General features: G+C 52.0%; 6 protein-coding genes across 6 annotated transcripts; 4 read left to right on the forward strand and 2 right to left on the reverse strand.

Moving 5' to 3' along the window:
- Window positions 1-610: 610 nt before the first annotated feature.
- Window positions 611-3,871, forward strand: SMAC4_01297 (uncharacterized protein). The gene is made up of 2 exons (XM_003352415.2): window positions 611-2,608; window positions 2,681-3,871. The coding sequence occupies exons 1-2, from the start codon at window positions 1,537-1,539 to the stop codon at window positions 2,725-2,727; spliced, it is 1,119 nt and encodes a 372-aa protein (XP_003352463.1). The 5' UTR covers window positions 611-1,536; the 3' UTR covers window positions 2,728-3,871.
- A 390-nt stretch (window positions 3,872-4,261) lies between these two features.
- On the forward strand, window positions 4,262-6,689 carry SMAC4_01296 (uncharacterized protein). Its single transcript, XM_003352414.2, has 2 exons — window positions 4,262-4,495; window positions 4,565-6,689. The coding sequence occupies exons 1-2, from the start codon at window positions 4,322-4,324 to the stop codon at window positions 6,455-6,457; spliced, it is 2,067 nt and encodes a 688-aa protein (XP_003352462.1). The 5' UTR covers window positions 4,262-4,321; the 3' UTR covers window positions 6,458-6,689.
- Window positions 6,690-8,616: 1,927 nt separating this feature from the next.
- Window positions 8,617-9,296, forward strand: SMAC4_01295 (uncharacterized protein). The gene is made up of 2 exons (XM_003352413.2): window positions 8,617-8,882; window positions 8,952-9,296. The coding sequence occupies exons 1-2, from the start codon at window positions 8,721-8,723 to the stop codon at window positions 9,033-9,035; spliced, it is 246 nt and encodes an 81-aa protein (XP_003352461.1). The 5' UTR covers window positions 8,617-8,720; the 3' UTR covers window positions 9,036-9,296.
- A 632-nt stretch (window positions 9,297-9,928) lies between these two features.
- On the reverse strand, window positions 9,929-11,551 carry SMAC4_01294 (uncharacterized protein). The gene is made up of 2 exons (XM_003352412.2): window positions 10,936-11,551; window positions 9,929-10,880 (listed from the first exon to the last, which is right to left on the reverse strand). The coding sequence occupies exon 2, from the start codon at window positions 10,853-10,855 to the stop codon at window positions 10,067-10,069; it is 789 nt and encodes a 262-aa protein (XP_003352460.1). The 5' UTR covers window positions 10,856-10,880; window positions 10,936-11,551; the 3' UTR covers window positions 9,929-10,066.
- A 327-nt stretch (window positions 11,552-11,878) lies between these two features.
- SMAC4_01293 (uncharacterized protein) lies at window positions 11,879-14,024 on the forward strand. The gene is made up of 3 exons (XM_003352411.2): window positions 11,879-12,141; window positions 12,165-13,038; window positions 13,105-14,024. The coding sequence occupies exons 1-3, from the start codon at window positions 11,890-11,892 to the stop codon at window positions 13,572-13,574; spliced, it is 1,596 nt and encodes a 531-aa protein (XP_003352459.1). The 5' UTR covers window positions 11,879-11,889; the 3' UTR covers window positions 13,575-14,024.
- A 37-nt stretch (window positions 14,025-14,061) lies between these two features.
- SMAC4_01292 (uncharacterized protein) lies at window positions 14,062-16,478 on the reverse strand. The gene is made up of 2 exons (XM_066089564.1): window positions 15,794-16,478; window positions 14,062-15,633 (listed from the first exon to the last, which is right to left on the reverse strand). The coding sequence occupies exons 1-2, from the start codon at window positions 16,056-16,058 to the stop codon at window positions 14,375-14,377; spliced, it is 1,524 nt and encodes a 507-aa protein (XP_065945810.1). The 5' UTR covers window positions 16,059-16,478; the 3' UTR covers window positions 14,062-14,374.
- Window positions 16,479-20,211: the final 3,733 nt, after the last annotated feature.

Below are 20,211 nucleotides of genomic sequence, written 5' to 3' on the forward strand. Positions count from 1 at the left end.
GCTGAGACGACCAACGAAAGAAAAGAAAAAGAAGAAAGAACGATGATCTTTGACGGAGGAGGGACGGAGACGGGAGAAAGGAAAGTGGGTGTTGCCCATGTGAGACAACCCGATTTCATACTGGAATAGGATGTGCAGTACATGCAGTTTAATCCTAGGTATCTATTGGGTGACAAGCTCTGAAGCTGTCAGCTTTCTTGTGTGTTGTGCGCTGGTTGAGATTGCAACCCGTTGCGTTTCTGGCGTTGCAGATATGTATCGACATTATCCAAAGTTGGGGGTTGCGCAAGCTTTTGTTTGAAGTCCTCAACGCGTGTCGGTCGTACAAACACACATATCCGTTTGAAGCATGACATGCGGAACGGTAAGGTCTGGACCGTTACTCGTGTCGGGTCAGTTGTGTTCAGTTGTTCAACGAGCGGACAGACGGGTCTAAACCCCGCGGTCAACTCATGCTGCGGTCGTAAGTGGCGATAGCGTTGATGTTGACATCTGGAGGTGTCTTGAGACGCTCGGTTTCAGACCTTTCGCTCTCATCCGCTCGGCTAAGTTAAGTTTTGATAATTTGGGACTTCTAGAGATCGCCGTACGCGGCCTCTGAAGTGGTGATTGCGTTGACCACGGAATTTCGGCCGCGTGGCGTTTGCGTTTCGACGCTGTTGCGGCTATGTATCTGAAACGAGAGGTAAATCTTCCCCCAAGTATCAAACGGTTAACGCAGCACAGATCCTCAGGAGAAGATACTGGCTACAGCGACTTATCTTTCGGTTCACCAACAAAGAACGTACAAGATCTTCGTCACGGTATCTCAGAATAGTCCTCATCCGCAAAGGTAACCAAGCTACAGACCATCATTCAACCAGGGGGAATACCTAACGTAGGTATTTACACGCCGCCGGGCTGCACGGACACCCCTGACCACTCCCTACGGCCAAGACCCTAGCATCCGCTGGTGGGATCACTGGCCCCACGCACCTTGGGGGCATTTCCACTTCGTTCACAGCGGCCCAGTGCTTCGCGACCCTTTCAAGGAAATCGATTCTCTCGAGCTGTCGGCCAGGGCAGCGCCCCTGTAGCGCAAATCTGTTGCAAAAGGACTTTTGTCCTGATCATCATTCAAAGAGTGCGCTGTCTGCAAAGAGTCCTTGGTTTCTTTCTTCAAGCTTGGTCGTTATCATTGATCGATTTCGTTCCCATTCCTACGACCCAATACCGTCAATTGCGCCTACCGTCTCAGGCTTCGACCAACCTCGAACTTCACACCATCAGCTCGGGTCTGACTTCCGCTACGCAACGCGCGTCGATGCACGTCACCACACCTTAGGGGAGCACCTAAAACGTTTCCACGGTGTCTGGAGACCGATCAAAAAGTCACGTCGGTCCAGTCGCTTGGTCAAGGTGCAAGAGGCGCCGTCACGCACTGCAGTATGTAAGTACATCGCCAAATGCGTTCTCCCCCTTTAACCCAATGCTAGTCAAAGACGCTAATGACATTTTGTCTCTGCGCGACAGCCGCCTCGACCATCCCTCTCGACCATGCTCACTTTCCGCCGCGCCCTGGTGGCAGCGGCCTTTTTCCTCACAGTCTTCTACCTCATATCATCATCCTCGTCGAACCCTCCATCAGTAACGACACCAGCTATCCCTAAAGCCGACGCCGATGTCGAGGCAGCCAAGCATGCATCAACAACTGCTGTAACCGACAAGAGCCCCTCGGGGCACAACTCGGCCCAACAAAACCCCCAGGGGCAACGACCGATCCAAGACATGTCGAGAATGACACTATACGAGAAGCTCGCGTATCAGTTCCCCTACGATGTAGAATCCAAGTTCCCCGCCTACATTTGGCAGACATGGAAGTGGACACCGGCTCACAGCGAGTTCACCTTCCGTGACCAAGAGGCTACATGGACACAGCAACACCCAGGGTTCATCCACGAAGTCATCACAGACAAGGTCGCCGTACATCTTATCCGCCTACTCTACACATCAGTTCCCGAGGTGGTGGAGGCCTACAATGCGCTTCCCTTGCCCGTCCTCAAGGCCGACTTCTTCCGCTATCTGATCCTGCTGGCGAGGGGCGGCATCTACTCGGACATCGACACGTATGCGATTCGGAGCGCCGTCGAGTGGATTCCCGATTCGGTCCCCAAAGATGCCATTGGCTTGGTGATTGGTATCGAGGCCGACCCAGATAGGCCGGATTGGAAAGAGTGGTACAGCCGGAGGATCCAGTTCTGCCAGTGGACGATCCAGAGCAAGCCCGGCCATCCCGTGTTGCGGGAGGTCGTTTCGCGCATTACGAATGCGACGCTGGCGATGAAGAGAAACGGAACGCTGAGGGGCATAATTGATAAGAACGTTATCGAGTTTACGGGGCCTGCCCTCTGGACGGACGTCATCTTCGAGTATTTAAACGACAAGCGGTATTTCGACATGACACACTCTGCGGGATCGATCGACTGGAAGAACTTTACGGGTATGGAGGTCTCGAAGCGGGTAGGAGACGTTGTCGTTCTCCCCATCACGAGCTTTTCCCCTGGTGTGGGCCAGATGGGTGCCAAGGATTATGATGATCCCATGGCTTTCGTAAAGCATGATTTTGAGGGTAGGTCTTTCATGCAACAACGTCCCTCTTGGTAAATTGGCACACAAAGCTAACATGGCTTGAAACTTACAGGCACATGGAAACCCGAGAGCGAGCGCCACATTGGCGAAAACAAATAAAAGCCACGGCAGTAAGGCTTCGCAGCCGAATTTAGCGACCTTCAGTTCTTCGCTTCCGTCTTTTATGTCGGCGATCAGGCCCCAATCCCAGCCTCGCCGCTCTACAACTTGTAATTTCTTTACGCAACTATTTCATCAGCATGGTTACGGCGTTTATGCGCGTCTATGCTACGCTTCAGCCGGAGAGAGTTCATTTTATACAAATTTCGAACGTACAAGACGGGACAATATCGGGAAAGGGGATATAGAAAAAGAGGGAGCGTATACAAAAGATGAAGTGTGAAAGTATGGATGGAGATGGGAACTCGATTTAGAGACATCTTATGATGTTATGATGAGAAGTGGAAGAAGGAAAGCGAACCAACGGGAGGCAGCATTGTACGAAACCTTTGTTATACCTGGCACAATCTCGCCAGCAGCGAAAGAGAGGTCTTGAAAGATTAAGTTAGGACGGCACAGGTCCGAAATCGTCACCGAACCCGGAACTCTTTATCCTTTCTTCCCTTCCTGGCAGCAGTGGGCCCCATCCCGGTCCCGCCGCCGGTGATGGCTCCGCTTCACCCCGCGCTGTCAGCTCCATCACGGTCCATCATGGTGGAGCTGCCGCGGACATTGATGACATCTTCGCTTAGTGTCGGTTTTACACGTGAATTGTTGACATTCTCGGCAGCACGCCATGACGACGAAGTTCTGAGCACCCAACTCAAAAGATCTACCGCTTGCCACAAGCCATAAAATCAAACAGGATGTGCTGTGGCACTCCCACGGCCCTGCCCGTCAGTGTCAAAGTGCAGTGTAACTGGTACCTTTCCTCCTACAGACATTACCTTTGTAACCACCACGTCAAGCAACGAAGCAGTGCAGCCCGAAATACAATCTCGTTGGAGAAACATGAACTCAGGACACATGTAGCACCTCGCCAGCAACGACATCAATTGACCAAAATGGCCAACCATCACAAGGGCCAGGGCAACAGCCACTCAGGGGCAGAAAAACATTGGCAGATACAGACGAACTGCCAAGCAATGCGGGGGAAGGAATCTGGGGAAACTCCCTGAGCTCCCCGTCCGAGCTAACGTCCAATGGAATGCAACTTCTCCCCAACTGCTGTCCAGTGATGGTTAAGAAAACCCCGAGGCATTGGCAATGATGGTCAATTCTCATTGACCTTACCCCGCACTACCTCATCACTCCCAGGTCTGTTGCCCACCGCCAGTGCACACTACCCCGTGTTTTCTGGCCGCGGCGGTCCCGGCCTTTCCTTGTTGAGAGAGCAAAAGGGGGAGCGGAAGTTGGTCCAAGAGACAGACCATAGTGTACCGAAGATCGCCTGGTCAGCAGTGTGCAACGGTAATGGGTCTCAAGTCGAGCTATGTCTTGGCTGGGGAGTGTTGCAAGATGGCTGGATCATCTCTCGACTCGAGGCTTGCTCCCTCTTCCTCCTCTCTACATTGATGCTCTCCTTTTGTTTTGCTCTCTGCTTGTTCTATGATGAGGTGACGTGGGCATGTTGAGCAGTTCGAGAAACAGGTTACACGAGGAGGATTCCTAGATATTACTACACACGACTTTCCAACACCCACGCGCAAGCACGATGCTCTGCCGACCTCGACTGGTCAGCCTGTCCAGTTCCACCGGCCTCCTCGATCCTATGTTCAGACGAAGCTTGTTCAAAGCATGGCGAAACCCACAGGCTTATAGACCAAGATGTCAGACGGCGAGGACAATCAGCGGATTGACTAGGAGTATTGCCGAAGGTCCAACAAACGTAGGTTACTTCACCGTTATGATGTAGCAGAGAAGATTTGGCGACCCATTGCTAACAATGCTTTTATAGCCGCCATTGATCCAACATACCATCCCTCAACACTTCGCTTCCGTCGTCTCTCAGCATGGCGACCGGCCTGCGGTGATAGCACGATCGCCAACGGCTATCGCTGATGCCTTCCCGAACCTCGCACCCGGCCAGCTTCCACAAGCTGTAGAGACGGCTTATACATACGAGGAGCTTGACCAGGTGTCCAACCGTCTTGCGCATTCTCTACGGTCTCTTGGTGTTAAAAAGGGGGATAGGGTGGCTGTTAGCTTGGGCAACTGTGCAGAATACGCTGCCATCACCTATGCGGTGTTCAAGCTGGGAGCCATCCTTGTGCCCTTGAATCCTGCATTCAACGCCAAGCAAGTGTCTGCTGCCCTGAATCACCTTGACGTTGAGCTTCTGATCATCGGTGCTGTCACGGATCTGCCCTACAAACCCTGCCGTGGACGGAGCAACCTCCCGCTTATTCGGGACATTGTTCCTGATCTAGAGTCGGGCAAGATCGAGGCCCCTAACGTGCCGTCCCTACGAACAGTAGTTGTGCTAGACAACACTCGTTCTCACCCGACTGCGGAATTCCCACCTCTAGAATCATGCCGGTCACCCATCCCCTTCTCGATCCTTATGGACGGCTCTGGCGCATCGGTAACCCCTGACGCGCCACTCTGTCCTTCCGAGACTATCAACATTCAATTCACCTCCGGCACAACCTCGCATCCAAAGGCCGCCATGCTTACTCACACCGGCATCCTCAATAACGGCGCGCTGATCGCCAATCGCATGGGTCTCGAGCCCACCGACTGCATGGTAGTGCCTCCTCCGCTCTTCCACTGCTTTGGGTGCATTCTAGGTTACATGGCCACCGCCACCACGGGCGCCGCCATCCTCTTCCCCAGCCCAGCCTTTGACCCGCTAGCCTCGCTGCGCATGGCCGCCGACCACAAGGCCACCGGTCTCTACGGTGTGGCCACCATGTTCGTGGCCATGCTCGAGCTGATCGGAGCGCAGTCACATCTGTCCAACCCGCTCATACCACTCAAGGACATCGAGGACTTTCCCAACCATCTGCGCAAGGGCATTGCAGCCGGCAGCTCCGTGCCCGAGAGTCTGATGCGCAGGCTTTACGCGAAGATCGGTCTCAAGGACTTGGTTATCTGCTACGGCATGACGGAGACTAGTCCCGTGAGCCTCATGACCGCGCCCTCAGACCCGTTCGTGAAGCGCACCGCTTCCGTTGGCAAGGTGATGCCACACACCAAAGTCAAGGTCGTCGACCCTCTGGACAAGACACGAGTCCTGCCTGTGGGCGAGCGCGGCGAGCTCGCTTCAGCAGGATACCTAGTCATGAAGGGCTACTGGGGCGACGAAGAGCGGACAGCCGAAGTGATGATCACCGAGCCCGACAACGACGGGACCGGCAATAACACAACATGGATGTACACGGGCGACGAGGCCAGCATGGACGCCGATGGTTACGTCGAGATCACGGGCCGCATCAAGGATCTGATCATTCGCGGCGGCGAGAACATCCACCCGCTTGAGATCGAAAACTGTCTGTTCCAGCACCCGCTGATTGCTGAGGCTAGCGTCGTCGGCGTGACGGACGAGAAGCTGGGCGAGAGCGTGGGAGCCTTCATCATTGTGCACAAGGACGTCGAGCCCGTCGAGGGCGAGGGGTTGGAGGAAGGGGATATGTTGAGCCTGGAGAGCACGGCGAAGGGACGCAGTGAGGGCAAGAAGACGCTGAGCAGACGCGCGGTCAGGGAGTGGGTTGCTGAGCACCTGTCGAAGCATCTCGTGCCTAAGCACGTGTTTTGGGTGGACGAGTATCCGAAGACAGCGAGTGGGAAGATTCAGAAGTTTAAACTGAGGGATCTGGCCAAGACGTTGATTGCTGAGAATAAGGGGTGAAGTGAGTTTGGTGAGGGAGGAAGTGGTTGTGGTTGTTTGGCGGATGAGTGTCTGGGGAGCATTGTGGCGTTGGTCAGTGGGTTTCTTGTGGCATTTGTCATGTGGAGAGAGGTGAAACGTTGTATAGCGTGGCTTAATTGAATCTAATTGAATATGCAGAGGGAACTTTTCTTTTTACCTTCTTTATGTGTACAGAGCTTTCGGTGGGAGTTTAGGGTCGGCGAAAGCCTCTCTTCGGTATAATCAGCTTAGCATGTTATCCTTGACCATGCATCCATAAACCCATTTGACGAGATACTAAACCCATTTGACGAGATGTAGTAGACTTTGTCTGGTTACCGCAACCCTCTCAATCGAAACGGGATTCATCACCTGCTCACAACCTAACAGCAAAGACGATTACTGGTGGTGTGCCGCAATTATCGTATTCAAACAATACTTACAGAAGTGGAAGGAACGGCTATCGGTAACATCCCTCGGTTGTCGGTAGAGGAAGCCACTTGCGTATTTTTAGTTATCCGTTCCTTCCCCAAATACCAACCCGAGATCTGATGGTTGTCACTCCACAACCATTCAACGGATTGCGTTGGGTTGCCGGAGTAGGTGGCTGCGGCTGAACCGCAATGGAGTAAGCTGGCTTGGAGGCTTTTTTGCGGGGAAACTGGTGTGGTGTGGTGTGTGGAAAGGAAGCTTACCACAAATGAAAGCTTATGTTCTGACATCTTCGTCCAAACTTGAACGTCGTCCCTTCTCTTCCGAATCTGAACTAGCAGCTAATAGTCACCCAATTTACCAACACCAGCCTAAGTCCCCAGGAACACCCAAAATTGCCATTTAATGCCGACCAATCTCCATTAACAATATCTACCCACCTGCTCTACCTTTTTCGCCTTCTCGACATATCATCCCGAAGTCTTCGCCACGCTCTACTCTAGTATCAAAGTAGCTGTACTCTAGCGAAGGAGAAGCAACCGATCGCCTACAAGCATCAACATATCACAACCCCTGCCATGGCTGGCCGAGCCTCGTAGTTTCGGAGATATTCCTATTCAGGTAATACAAGGGAGCAGCAGCACCTACCATAACAGGTCAGCATACCACGCCACCAAGATAATCACGAACACCAGCCTTACTACGGCATTTACGGCAACTAACGTATGTACCCCGGATTGGGAAACACGATGAGGCAGGTCTGTCTGTGTCTTGCTTGTATGACTGGCTGGATGGATGGATAAGGTGACTTGAGTTAGAAGATTTAAGCAACCGTTGGATGGGTATACAGGTAGGCCGGTTCAGAATGAGGTCGTTTTGATTGGTCTTCGAGACTGTAAGGTATATTATACGGACGACAGTGGGTAAGATAGGTATCTGTCACGTTAGTCTTTCGTGTTTCATTCCAGACTCTTCCTTCTTACCCAAGTAGGCGAAGGAAACATGTATCGTCGTCGGCCCGGTTGGCGTAAAGTCTTTTGCATCACTTCCGTTTTCCTAGCATAGGTGGCCTGAAGCTTAAGTCATTCCAGTAGCAGTGAGTGAGTGAGTGATATTGCTGTGCTCCTTCCTGCGCCATTGTACGTAAGAAGGTAAGAATATTTACTGCGACGAGCCTCGTTTGGTCGTAACACGAGAAGGGAAGTGAAAGAAATGATGGAAGACATATTATTCAATTAGTGTTCATTGGCCTCCAAGCCACACTTAATTAGAGTTCCCAAGGGTAGAAAGTTCTCTCGTAAGATTGTGGTCATGTTGTCTCTTTATGGAGGGTTGTTCGTCCGTCTTTCGCCGCCATCAACCTTCTCATACTCGGTTTGAGTACGAGGGAGAGATGGAAATAGAGTCGATGAAGGAGGACCGGAAAGAGAAAGTGTTGGAGCGGGAGCGGGACGTCATCGGGAGTCGGGGCTTGGTGTCGTGTCAAGGATGGCAGGATGGGTACGTAGTTGTAGGATGAGGTTGTAGCCGCGTGTTTGTCGTTACATCCTCGCTTTTGCCTTCGTAACCTTTGTAAGCTTCATTCAACACGAAGAGCCGAGCCGCAAAGACGAGAAACCCAGAAACTTCTCACCAACAACTCAACTTGAACTGATCGAGGGAGGGGTATTTAAACTCTTCGTCTGCCTCCTCCCATCCTACCAATCTCCCTTTCATCATCACAATCATCCATCCAGTCATCAAAGCCCGACCCGACAAACAATCTCCAGCAACAAGCAAATTAACAGCTCAAACTCCCCTTCAAACAAACAAATAACACCAACACATCAAAATGAAGTTGATCACCGCCGTCCTCACCCTCACCGCCGTGGCCGTCGCCACTCCCACCGGCACCAACCCTCCTCAGTGCAAGCCGGCCACCTACGCGTGCGCCAAGAACCCCAGCACCCACGCCGAGGGATGGCAGGTCTGCGATGTCACCAGCAAGTGGGTGGTAAGTTAAACTTCTCGTTTCATTCTCTTCCTTGTAAACACAGGAAACTGGCTGACACGGGCAAAATAGTATGCTGGAGATTGCCCTCCTAAGACCTCCTGCCAGTTCTTGGAAGCCAACGGAAGCCCTTATTGCATCCCTGCTAAGTGGTAAAGAGGGGGATGCAGTCCGTGGACATGGAGTTGTGACTGGAGACAACATTGAGAATGAGAGCAGTTGGGCTCCAGTCGTCTGAGTTCGGGTTTCCTGTTTCCAACGACACTCCTTTGATCTGATCTGAGTTGTACTTGAGGAGGAGGAAGGGGGTTATCGATGCGCATCAGGAATTTCAGGGTTTGGAGGACTTGTAAATACTTCCTGGTTCATTCGTTCCTTTCTGATTGTTCATAATTTCATATTTTCCTCGTATGTGAAAGGAGCTCAGGCTTTGTAACCAATTTGCTGCAAATACATCCATGTGAAATGATCGCTGTTGAAGGCGGCTGTGATAGACGAGATGATGAAGAAGAAAAAACACACAGGGAAAAAAAGAAGAAATGATTGAATCAAGATTCAAAGTAGCAGAAAACTACTACTATCCTCCTCGTAATCGAATATGGGGGCTCGTCCAGGACAAATTAACGCGTACTCCAGAGCCCGATAATAAGGACAAATCGATAGGACACCCAAGAGTCTGTCAAGCTGTAAACGCCTTTTGGGACTTAGGAATGGCCTTGAGGACGAATTAGAAGAAGAAAAGTAATAAGACGAATGGAAACCGTCTTGGTGATCAGGCCGGGCTGAAGTCCACGTTAATTTGTCCTGGAGGGAGGGGCAAGTTGTCGATATTCGAATCCCAGACTTGGGCTCGACGGAAATCGTGATACTTATCCCGAAGAGATCCTGACAACTCGGCCTAGGCGAGTGAGGGTTGGCGATCTCCACTCCGAGGGAAGGAAGGAGCGTTGCACGTACGGTTGGTTGCACGGAAAAAAGACAGACTTCGGATGAGACCGACGACCGAGGAAAAAAAAAAAGCAGGAAAGGGCAATACACTCAAGCAAGTAGCAGGAAGGAAGGCACCGGCTGGTTTGTGTCGCTTCTGGGTATTGTATTTGAGACCTTTCATTGTGGCCTTGAGCTATGGTACTTGATTCCCTCTACCATCTCTTGTGAACTCTCCTCCAACAACCTCCACAAACCCCTTACGCCACAGGCCAATTCCTGTTGAAAACGATGCAAGAACCGTTCGACACGGGCGCAATATCGCTCTGCGACAGGAACAGGCAGTACTTGGCAATGGATTCCAGAGGGGTATCGTTCTTGCCGGGCACAAATGGCGAGCCGCTAGCCATGACCTTCTGGTACATCTCCATGTGCATGCCCTTGGCAAAGGAATCGACAATGTTGGTGCCGGCCAGGCCGCCCAACAGCAGAGCCATGCAGTAGATGCCCTTGTCGGCGTAGAAGCCGGCCGTGTTCTTGGTCAGCGCCATGACGCCGTGCTTGGAAGCGGTGTAGGCGACGCCGGCCTCGAAGCCCATGTAGCCGGCGTTGGAGCCGATGTTGACGATGACGCCACCAGGTTGCCCCTGCTTCTCGAACTGCTTCACGGCCGCCTTGGTGGTGAGGAAGGGGCCAGTGAGGTTGATGCCCAGGACGCGGTCCCAGAGCTCCTTAGAGCAGTCGCCAGCTGGAGAGAAGTCGTCCATGATGGCGGCGTTGTTGACGAGGACGTCGAGGCGGCCGAACTTGGCGACGGAAGCGTCGACGAGCTCCTGGACGGCAGCCTCGTTGGACACGTCGGTTTGCTTGGTGAGGAAGCGGTCGGCGTAGGTCTTGGTCCACTCCTCCTCAACAGTCGAGATACGCTGCTCGTTGACATCGCAGATGACAACGTTGGCACCAGCGGCGAGGAAGGTCTCAGCAATCACCTTGCCGAGACCACCGGCGGCGCCGGTAACGAGAACAGTCTTGCCTTGAGCGGATGCCATCTTGTTGGGAGTGATGAATTAGGAACTATGAAGAAAGTTAGTCTTGGTAAATGATGGAGACAATCTGAGTAGTTACTAACCTGTGATGTATAAAGGCGGAGATGGCTAGAAGAAAGGAGTTAATGATACGAAAGACAGACAGACAAGCTGGAGGAGGACATCACAGCATCCTTATACCAGAGGCAGAGGTGGCAATATACCACACCGATGCCGTGTAAACCCACCCACCGGATTTCCCAACATGCCGGGTCCGTGGGTTTAGCAATTGTGGATGGTGGATCTCGAATGATGAGCGAATACGATCAGGGTTACATGATAATGCTGTAGCTGCTAGCTCTTGAGTTTAAGAGCAGAATTGTTTCATGGTGGGCGGTGGCTCACCGAGCCCCAATAAGAATCGTCGAGCTGGCCGTCCATTTCTCGAAAATGTTACTCTCTCCGCTTCGAGCGGCCGTCCTCGTGTCAAATGGAGGTGAGAATGTGAGTCTGGACCGTGGCACAGCAGATGATGATCGGTTTATTTGGGGTTACCACAGACCGACTACTCCTGGTGTTGTCCACTTCATCACGACGTGAGGAAACCGAAACCGAGCTTCATGGAGCAATTGTGTAAGTGATAAGGGTTTCTTATCCGTATTCGCATTCGGAATTGTGGAGCTCCCCGAGAGCAACGGAGATGGTGATGTTGTTGTCCGCGAACAACGTCTCCACGACAACGGGAAATGGTCGAAGTGGGGTTGAAGATGCCAAGACAAGAGCAAGAACCTCGATGGCCTCGGGCGGCCCGCCCCTGACTGTTCACGGCAGGCACGACGGGATTTTCCGCTTTCCCTTGCGCTTGGCGCTTGGCATTGCAGAATTGGGATGACGTCGTCCAAATCTGGGGCTCCAAATTTTCTGGGGAAATATGGCGCGATAAGGTCACGAGAACGATGGGGAACGGCCTCAATCATCCCAAAGCACTCGAGCTGTTGATCGGCTCACGATATACCGATAATCCGAGTCTCGAACCGATGAGACACTCGTAGCCCAACATGTCGTCCTTCCTGTCCAACTCAACAAATCAATCGAAGCTCCAGCTTGCGACAGTCGCTCTCGCCTCTGCGGCTGTTACTGCTGGCACAATCTACGGCTATCAGCAATCCCGCCATGGCGAGCGCCTCAATCGCCTGAAGAAGTCCATTCCCAACCCAGCTGGCGATGCTGAGCCCGAATTGCAGAAGGCAAGCTTGTTTCCCCATATTCTCAACGATCTTCGCAGAACCAATGGAACGCATAGCCTAACGGTACATTCTTCTTCGTCGTCCAGGTAACCCGCCAAGGCCCCGTCCCTAAGCTCGACCGCGAAGATGAACACAACCAAGCGCTCGCCCACCGGGCGCAAAACGGCGACTTTGACGACGAACTGATTCTCGAGCAACTCGCGCGCAACCGCGTCTTCTTAGGAGACGAAGGGCTCGCCAAGTTGCGCAACTCCTTCGTCGTTATCGTCGGCTGTGGCGGCGTCGGTTCGCACGCCGCCACCACGCTCGCCCGCTCTGGTGTTTCCAAGCTGCGCCTGATCGACTTTGACCAGGTCACTCTCTCTTCTCTGAACCGCCACGCCGTGGCCACGCTCGCCGACGTCGGCCTGCCCAAGGTGCAATGCCTGCAGCGCCGGCTGATCGCCATCACACCGTGGGTGCGGTTCGACCTGCGCCTGCAAAAGTTCGACGGGAGCGTCGCTCCGGAGTTGCTCGGTGCATGGGAGAAGGATGGGCAAATGCCTGACTTCGTCATTGACGCCATTGATAACATCGACTCCAAGGTGGAGCTGCTCAAGTACTGCTACGACAACAACCTTCCCGTTATCTCATCTATGGGTGCCGGCACCAAGAGTGATCCCACGAGGATCATGGTCGGTGACATTGGCACCAGCACGGACGACGGTCTTTCGCGCGCTACCAGGCGTCGTTTGAAGCTGCTCGGTGTTACCAGCGGTATTCCCGTGGTGTACTCGACGGAAAAGATGGGCGAGGGTAAGGCGGCCCTTTTGCCGCTGCCCGAGGACGAGTTCAAGAAGGGTGATGTAGGCGACTTGGCGGCGCTGCCGGATTTCCGCGTGCGTATCCTGCCTGTGTTGGGAACCATGCCGGCTGTTTTTGGATATACCGTTGCGAACCATGTCATTCTCAAGATCTCTGGTAAGTCGACTAAGCTGTCCCTTTGTGCTGAATTTCCCTGTGACTTACCAACTTTCCTCCTGTCAGGTTATCCCCTCGATTACATCCCCCAAAAGGGTCGCGACAAGATGTACGACGCCATCCAAGCTTTCGTCCAGGCCAGCGAGGAAAAGATGATCCGCACCGTGACCAGCGGCCCCCGCGAGATCTGCATCGGCCTAAAGGTGCCCATTCAGCAGGGCGAGGTCTCATTCCTCGTTGAAGATATTTACAAGGCCAAGAGCGCCATCACCGGCATCCCCACCAAGCTCGTCCTGATCAGGTGGCAAAAGCCTACCCGGGACATCCTCATCAGGATAGGCGAGGGTGCGGACGAGCAGAAGTCGTCGGATCTGAAGCTGTCCGAGCTGGTCTGCATGACCAAGGACGAGGCGACGAGACACCAGAAGGAGGTGTTGCTGGGCGAGAAGACGCTCGAGGAGCTCTACGATGCTGAGATTATTGAGAAGGTGGCGAAGAGACAGGAGGAGATTAAGCTGTATGAGAAGTACAGGTAAATCTCTTCGGTCTCGCAAAAAAGCACGATACCATTATGAAGTCAAATTTGGTCATTTAGCTGCCGGCGTCCAAAAGTCACATCACACTGAGGCCGTAATGAACTGAAAAAGGGCGACTTGGAGTCAAAAGATATATTGATAGCGGTCATTCAAGCACAAAACCTTGCATGTGCTGCCGCTCTGGTTGGAAGTTAGACCGTGATCCTCTCTGAACCTATCTTTTCGTGGTGTTGAATGAGTTCTCTGCCAATTTGAGCAAAGAACCAACCCGATCAAGAGAATGTTCACTTGAAGACAACCTTTGTGAAAGTGCTGGAGGTTCCTTTAAGCAACTAACTTGGAGGAACAAAAACTCCCAAGCGAAATTCTTTGAGGAGAGTACTTGAATGGCGGAAAGTGTGAGCGTTTGAGGCAAGACCAGTGATAGAAGTGCACTTTTGCTTCGAAAAAGCAAAAAAAAAAAAAAAAAAAAAGCAAATACGTCAAACGAGAAGGGGAAAAGAATCCACATCAGGAATGCGATACATGTGCCTGAATGGCATATCAGGGTCGGTGCCTGGTAATATTTCAGCAAGCAAGTTGGATTCTGCTACTTGGCCTATTGTCTGGTTGCCAGACTGTTATGATCCGTCGAGTGGAAACGCCTTCTGCCTCCTGAATAGTGGTGATGCCTATCGTTGTGCTGAGTGTCGTGGTTATCGTGTCGGATTTGCCACATCCTCGCAGAGAGAAAGCTATCGACTGACCGCTTCAGGCCACGATACTCAGGCCAAACAAGGTGTATGACTAGGCCCCCAAATTTAAGGTTTCTCAACGGCGAAGCCGACGCCCTCGCAGACCTTGCCCTTGTTGTAGAACTTGACGTTGGGCAAAAGCTCGCTGACCATCCAGCGTGCCGTCTTCGCGTGGAGAGTGCCTTCGCCAAACGGCTCGGCGGTCTTATCCTTCCGGAGCCCTTGCGTGGCATTCTTGTCAGTGAGGTCCAGTGCCGCCATGGCCGCCTCGATGCCCGGTCCCGAGACATTATCGTCGGCCGGATCGCTATTGCCACGAGGGAAGGCCGAAAGCCCACTCGCCAGTGCCTGGAAGATGACCAGCTGGTCCTGAAGGAACTCGTCTACCACGCCGCCGGTAGAAACCTCGTCGTACAGAGCTCTTGCAACCTTAGTGGCCACGCTCTCGCTCATGGATGCCACCCCTCCGGTGCCTGCATGCGATGACGAGCCGTTGCTGTCACCCTTGTTCTTGCCTTTCTTTGAGTTGGCTGCTTTGGGCATCGAAGTAAGGATGTCCCTACCCCATCTCAACACGGCGCCAGCGCCGGCTTCTCCTTCGACATCGGATGGCCACGAGCGCGCGACTAGAAGAACGTAGATGCGCGTGTTGGCCCCGCTGTCCTCCATCGGCTTGAAAATGACTTCCACGTCGGGGAAAAGGTCGCCTAGGTTTTGGACCAGCGCTTGGGAGAGAGACTCGTGCATGTCTGTCGGCGCAATGATGGAGACATCGATGGCTTCAAGATCGAAATCCTCGCCTTTTCTGTTTCTGCCCTTCATGGTGCAGGCTGTCGGGTTCCGGAGGCGCAGTGAATCGCCGACTCGAATGGGGTGAATGCGGAAGGCCACAGTGCCGCGCTGCATCTTTCCGAGGTTCCAGCCGCGTGTCCTGAGCTTGCGCTCGACGACAATGCCAAATGCTTGCTCGAGGCTTGGTAGGAGGACTTGGTCCAGGTATTCGTAAGAGAGAGAAAAGGAGACATTGGTGCCGCCCGAAATTTCGACGTCGATGTGCTCCGGGTGGTCTTGTCTCTTGCCCGTATTTCCGCCGGCAAAGAGGAGGAAGGGGAAAATTGCTTGGAAAATAAGCAAGGTGCTTGCCGCGGCGGAATCGGCAGCAATCTTGACGGTGCGATCGTGAATTCCGGTGAAGAGCTTGGAAGTGGCGGGAGTTTCCCGCGGCTTAAACTCGAGGGTGGTGCTACCGACGGTAAGGCCATTAACTTCAGCATCGGTTACCTTGGCGAGCCATTCGATGGAAGCTACGTGTTGAGCTTTGAGTCCTGTTATCTTTGTCAGTTATTGTCCGAAGAAACGGGTGGTTGCTGCGTTTCAAAGACTGCTTGGCGAGCTGGGCCACAGGTGAACTTGCTCTGGACTGCGCCTCACAAATGGAAGGCGCGGGAAAGAGCAGGAGGGAAGGAGCAAGAGGAAATTACGAACCTCCGCCGCGATCGCGGTTTCCCCTCACGTTCGTGATGCGAATAGGCTGGGTAATAACAGAAGCGATCGCGCATGCTATGCGGATCAGCTGTCCACCTCCTTCGCCTGTTCTGCCATCAATGTGGAGGACCGATCGCGTCGCCTTTGGCTTCTTCATGGCTGCCTTTCGCTGGTGGGGTAACATGTGTTCCGGATCATCTTCGCTTGAACGCAAGATGATATTTGCTGTCCCAGAACAAGTGGGATTGCTAGATGGTTGCGCCATGATACATGTATCTGGTCGCCGCTGTCGCAGGTGGGATGGATTGTGATTGTGTTCGCAGTAGATGCGAGATCTGACTGAGGGTGGTTTACTCAGTCGGTGCTGGAAATTGTTTGAAAGGAAGAAGAAAAATTCCGGGAGGTGGTTGAATTTGTCTTCTTTTTGCACGCCTCAATGTTTTGCGCGGGGCAAAAGGTGTTGTGAAATTTCGTGGTGCGAGGAAAGAAGCTACCCGCGCGCGTGTTGATTTATTTGTAGCTGAAAAAAGGTCGGAGGATAAATGCTGCTTCAGACCAGGGTTTTAAAACCTCCTGCAACTGGAAAACTAGTATTAACTGGTAAAGGAAGAGAAAATGAACCTGACTCGGGTTGCGATGTGAAGTTGATGACGGAATGTTATTCGGCGAGGTGAGTCAAAGGTTTGGATGGAGGCTGTGCGATAATGGTGGTACGGGCTCGGGGTTAATTGTTTTTGTAAGGTTCCAGCGACGGTGTGGCGCGCGGTACCAAACAAAGGCAAGGTAACGGGGAAGGTCACAGGTCATGCGGCTTGGCTTCTCGAGGTTTCTTCTTTCAGAATCGGATATTCGACCTCGAAAGTTGGTTGCCGCGGAAGCGGGGGATGGCGCAAACAATCGATGACCAAATGCATGGGGCCGATTTAGACAACGAACGTGAGCAAGCAGTCCAAGGACTTGCGGCGACGCATCGAAAGAGGCATTCAGCACACTTCACTAGGACATCACGGGAAGGCAAAAATGGACACATCACATGACAAGATGTGGTACTCTTGAGATTAAAGACGTTCAGATTCCCGGTCTATTAAATGAAATGCTTAGTACTTTCCATATCTCTCTCCAAGATTCCTATATGTCTTTCACTGTTATCTGCTATTGTCCCGCAGCTGAGTGCCCAAAGGGTAAGGTAGCCCAACAAACTTCTCTTCACGATAGCATCTTCTACCAATATCAGAACATAACGAAGGGTGGGATGGGCACATCTAAGCATACTCCATCATCTTCGGGCGTCTCGTCAACCAGCATGCCCGTACTCTGGGTTATCTGAGCAGGGTATGTAACGGATGATCCAGTTTTAGTATCATCACATTGGGGAGACAACCCTTGCAGTGACGCTGAGATAGGAGTGAGTCGTGTTGCCACTTCTTGCGGTCCGTGGGTAGTACCATTCCCATCATTTGGTTCGACTGGACGGAGGCGGGAGTACCAGGAATGGGACTCGTTAACGTATGAGGCTGTTCTCGCAGCTCTTTTTATGGACTCGATCAAGTTATTCATCGGAGTACCTCCAGAGGCTGATGCGTTCGGCGACATGCTGGATGTAATGGAGAGACTGCACCAAGATATTAGCAACTTCCATCCAGGTAAAATAGAAAAACGTGTGCACTGGCCTTGGAGTCTCCCTTCCAGCAGTATTTGAGGAATCGGATGCCTGGGATAACCCATTACTCTCTCCATCTCTTTCTGCATAAGGCGTTACTTGTGCCTCTTGGAGCAATGTGATTTCGGATGGAGCAGCGTGAGTATGCTCAGGAGTGTCTTGGTCATCAGTGACCACGGGTAAGGTGGTGCATGTAGCGAATGAACCTTGCAAAGAAGTTGACATATTGCTTCGAGAGCATAGATGCCGATGTATGAGCACGTCTTAGTTTGGGATTGCAAATAAGTAGGGCCCCTCGTTGCTGGTGCCTTTCAGTGCAGATTAAAGAAGACGGAGAACATTGGAGGGCAAATTGTTGGATGCCAGGAATGGGCCTATAATAATAATAAGATTCCCCTGTGATGTAGAGAAAAAGATTGGGGAACACTATGCAGATGGCAGCGCTTTAGTCGATTGTTCCACAAAAGAAATCTTGTTGGGAAAATGCGAGTATCTGACATGCCAGCTAGATGGCATGCTCCCTACAAAGTCTGGCTTCCACAGGTCTTCGATAACGCCACTGACGGGTGTTGACTGGCTGCCCGAAGGTTACGTTGAGGGATGAAGGAATTTTCGGGATGGAGTAAGATCAAAGTACAGTATACCTTGTGAGTCTAACGAGGACCGTCCGTTTCATCGTGCCATAGAATGTACTCGCTTCTGGTTTTGAGTGGTCGAGCTCTTGACCTGCAAGGTGTGAAGGCAGGCAAGGCATCCGCTAGAGTGACATATCTGTTGAAGGGTCAATATTTGATGAGTGTCCGTGACGGAAAACTGATGTTGCCGCATTTCAACTTACCCAGAATGGGATCCAACGTTGAAACATGTTGGTGACCCGCGATGGATGCGTTCGATCACTGTTTTCACGCCACGATCCCCATGCTGAACTCCTATACAGCGAATGAACCTGAATAGCATTCATGACTGTTCAACCGACGGTGGTGGCCTAGTTGTTGAATAGTGAGCGGATAGCACATGAATTCCTTTGTCTCCGTCAGTGATCCCACATCCAGGGCGTTGAATAAGGAACTTCTGAGCCCTGTATTTCGTACCTTTGAGTATCCAATTTGGTTGAAGAACAACGAAGAACATGCTGAACAAATTTCCCACAAGCATAGCGGGGTTTGAGGATACAAGTAAAGTGGCGTAAGCCTCTCGAATACGGGTACAACTGCCACTTTTCTTTTCTCTCCCGTCCCAGCTCAGATTTACGAACGGCTCTGGCGGACCAAGTTCCGGCCCAGGTCTGACTGCCACAGCTGGTTGACATAGCTGTATCACACAAGATGTAGGAATAGTAGGGCTGAGCGGGCGAGAGAAGTACCCGGAATGTACTTCCTACATTTGGTTCCAGGAACCTACCGCTTTCGTGCTCCTTGTCTCATTCGGCGATACACCCAGGGAATGAAAGTCGCAATCAGGAACCCGTCTGAGGCTCATAGTGACCATGTTGTTTGGTTAATGAGTTGGTGTCGTCCTTGAGTAGCCCCTTACCACGTCCAAGTTGTGCCGGAAAACAATAAAGGAGCAATAATGAGCGGCGTGTTAACATGTGTGTTGCGTAGAAAACAGGTCGCTAGTATCCTGGAGAGCCGGTGACGGTTGGTCACCAAGGCTTGTTTGCACAAGATAAACAATTATCGCTTGGTGAGATACGGATTATGAGTAAAATGATTAGTTCAAAATGCCTATCGAGTTCGTGTCGCTTGCTGACGTCGAAACCATCGTCTGGGTTGAAGCATCCTGTCGGGGATTGTGTTGAGAATAGCAACTACAGCTCTTCATAGGCTCGGCAACAACCAAACCTGGTTTTTCGGTGAGAACATAGACTGTCAGCAACATGTCTCACCTATGTCTTGGCCCAAAGTGACGAATTTCATTTCAAACATGGGCCGATAAGCTTAGGGCAAGAGTATCACAACCGCTATATGAGGAAGAAAGGAATGTAGTGGTTGATAAGTTGCCGACTGGTCAATATCTATCACCGAGAAGGTCAAAAGTCAGCGAGGCAACGAAGCTAGCCAACAGGCAGGACGATATTAGTGATAGTAGATGACTACTCGAATGAGGCGAACGCCGAGATATCCACTTCTCGTGTTTCTTTCACCGCCTGATGGGGTCCCCATGGTTTGGCAAGAAAGCCTCACTATTGAAAAATGATGTGCGATTCGACGGTAGTAATTCTGTATGATTTGTAACAGATGGACAGGCCGGCAACAAACCTGGGAGACAAGACGATTGTTCCATGGCAGTGCTCACTTAGAGAGTCAGCCCCTACCACCAGAAGTCGACGCCATAGTGTGAATTGCTTGTTCATTGCCCTTGACAGCCATGTAAAACGCCTTGCCGCAAAGACCGAAAACCTTCCGCTTGTACGATGAGACGTCAGATGGTCTCCAGGACGGGCGCAGACAAGCGAAGTGTCCACGGAGGAGCCCGACGGCTTTGGAGCATAACAGTTTCTTGCGTGGAAACTAGGCAACAAAGTGCACTTTCTCCATCAAAGGGTTCGGTTGGTGGCAAGTGATATAATTGACTGCAAAGAAGAAGGAATGGTATGCATTGAGGCGGGGTGCTATTGTGGAGATTAGCGAGGCCCAATCTTTCCATTTGTTTGCTTGTAAGTTTACTTGAGTCGCTGTGTTTTTAACTCACTCGACTCCGTATACCTACGTCGATACGCACCAACACTAGACCCAGCTATAGGAAGGGCCGACCG

This window comes from Sordaria macrospora, chromosome 1, assembly GCF_033870435.1.
Source record: "Sordaria macrospora chromosome 1, complete sequence".
Classification (NCBI taxonomy): Eukaryota; Fungi; Ascomycota; class Sordariomycetes; order Sordariales; family Sordariaceae; genus Sordaria; species Sordaria macrospora.

Bases quoted from the DNA above. Each gene is read 5' to 3' on its own strand.
- SMAC4_01294 (XM_003352412.2), bottom strand. From the start codon at position 10,855: ATGGCATCCGCTCAAGGCAAGACTGTTCTCGTTACCGGCGCCGCCGGT.
- SMAC4_01293 (XM_003352411.2), top strand. From the start codon at position 11,890: ATGTCGTCCTTCCTGTCCAACTCAACAAATCAATCGAAGCTCCAGCTT. The intron at 13,039-13,104 runs GTAAGTCGACTA...TCCTCCTGTCAG, and splicing joins TGTCATTCTCAAGATCTCTG to GTTATCCCCTCGATTACATC.
- SMAC4_01292 (XM_066089564.1), bottom strand. From the start codon at position 16,058: ATGGCGCAACCATCTAGCAATCCCACTTGTTCTGGGACAGCAAATATC. The intron at 15,634-15,793 runs GTTCGTAATTTC...CAAAGATAACAG, and splicing joins AAACCGCGATCGCGGCGGAG to GACTCAAAGCTCAACACGTA.
- SMAC4_01297 (XM_003352415.2), top strand. From the start codon at position 1,537: ATGCTCACTTTCCGCCGCGCCCTGGTGGCAGCGGCCTTTTTCCTCACA. The intron at 2,609-2,680 runs GTAGGTCTTTCA...TGAAACTTACAG, and splicing joins CGTAAAGCATGATTTTGAGG to GCACATGGAAACCCGAGAGC.
- SMAC4_01296 (XM_003352414.2), top strand. From the start codon at position 4,322: ATGCTCTGCCGACCTCGACTGGTCAGCCTGTCCAGTTCCACCGGCCTC. The intron at 4,496-4,564 runs GTAGGTTACTTC...ATGCTTTTATAG, and splicing joins TTGCCGAAGGTCCAACAAAC to CCGCCATTGATCCAACATAC.
- SMAC4_01295 (XM_003352413.2), top strand. From the start codon at position 8,721: ATGAAGTTGATCACCGCCGTCCTCACCCTCACCGCCGTGGCCGTCGCC. The intron at 8,883-8,951 runs GTAAGTTAAACT...CGGGCAAAATAG, and splicing joins ATGTCACCAGCAAGTGGGTG to TATGCTGGAGATTGCCCTCC.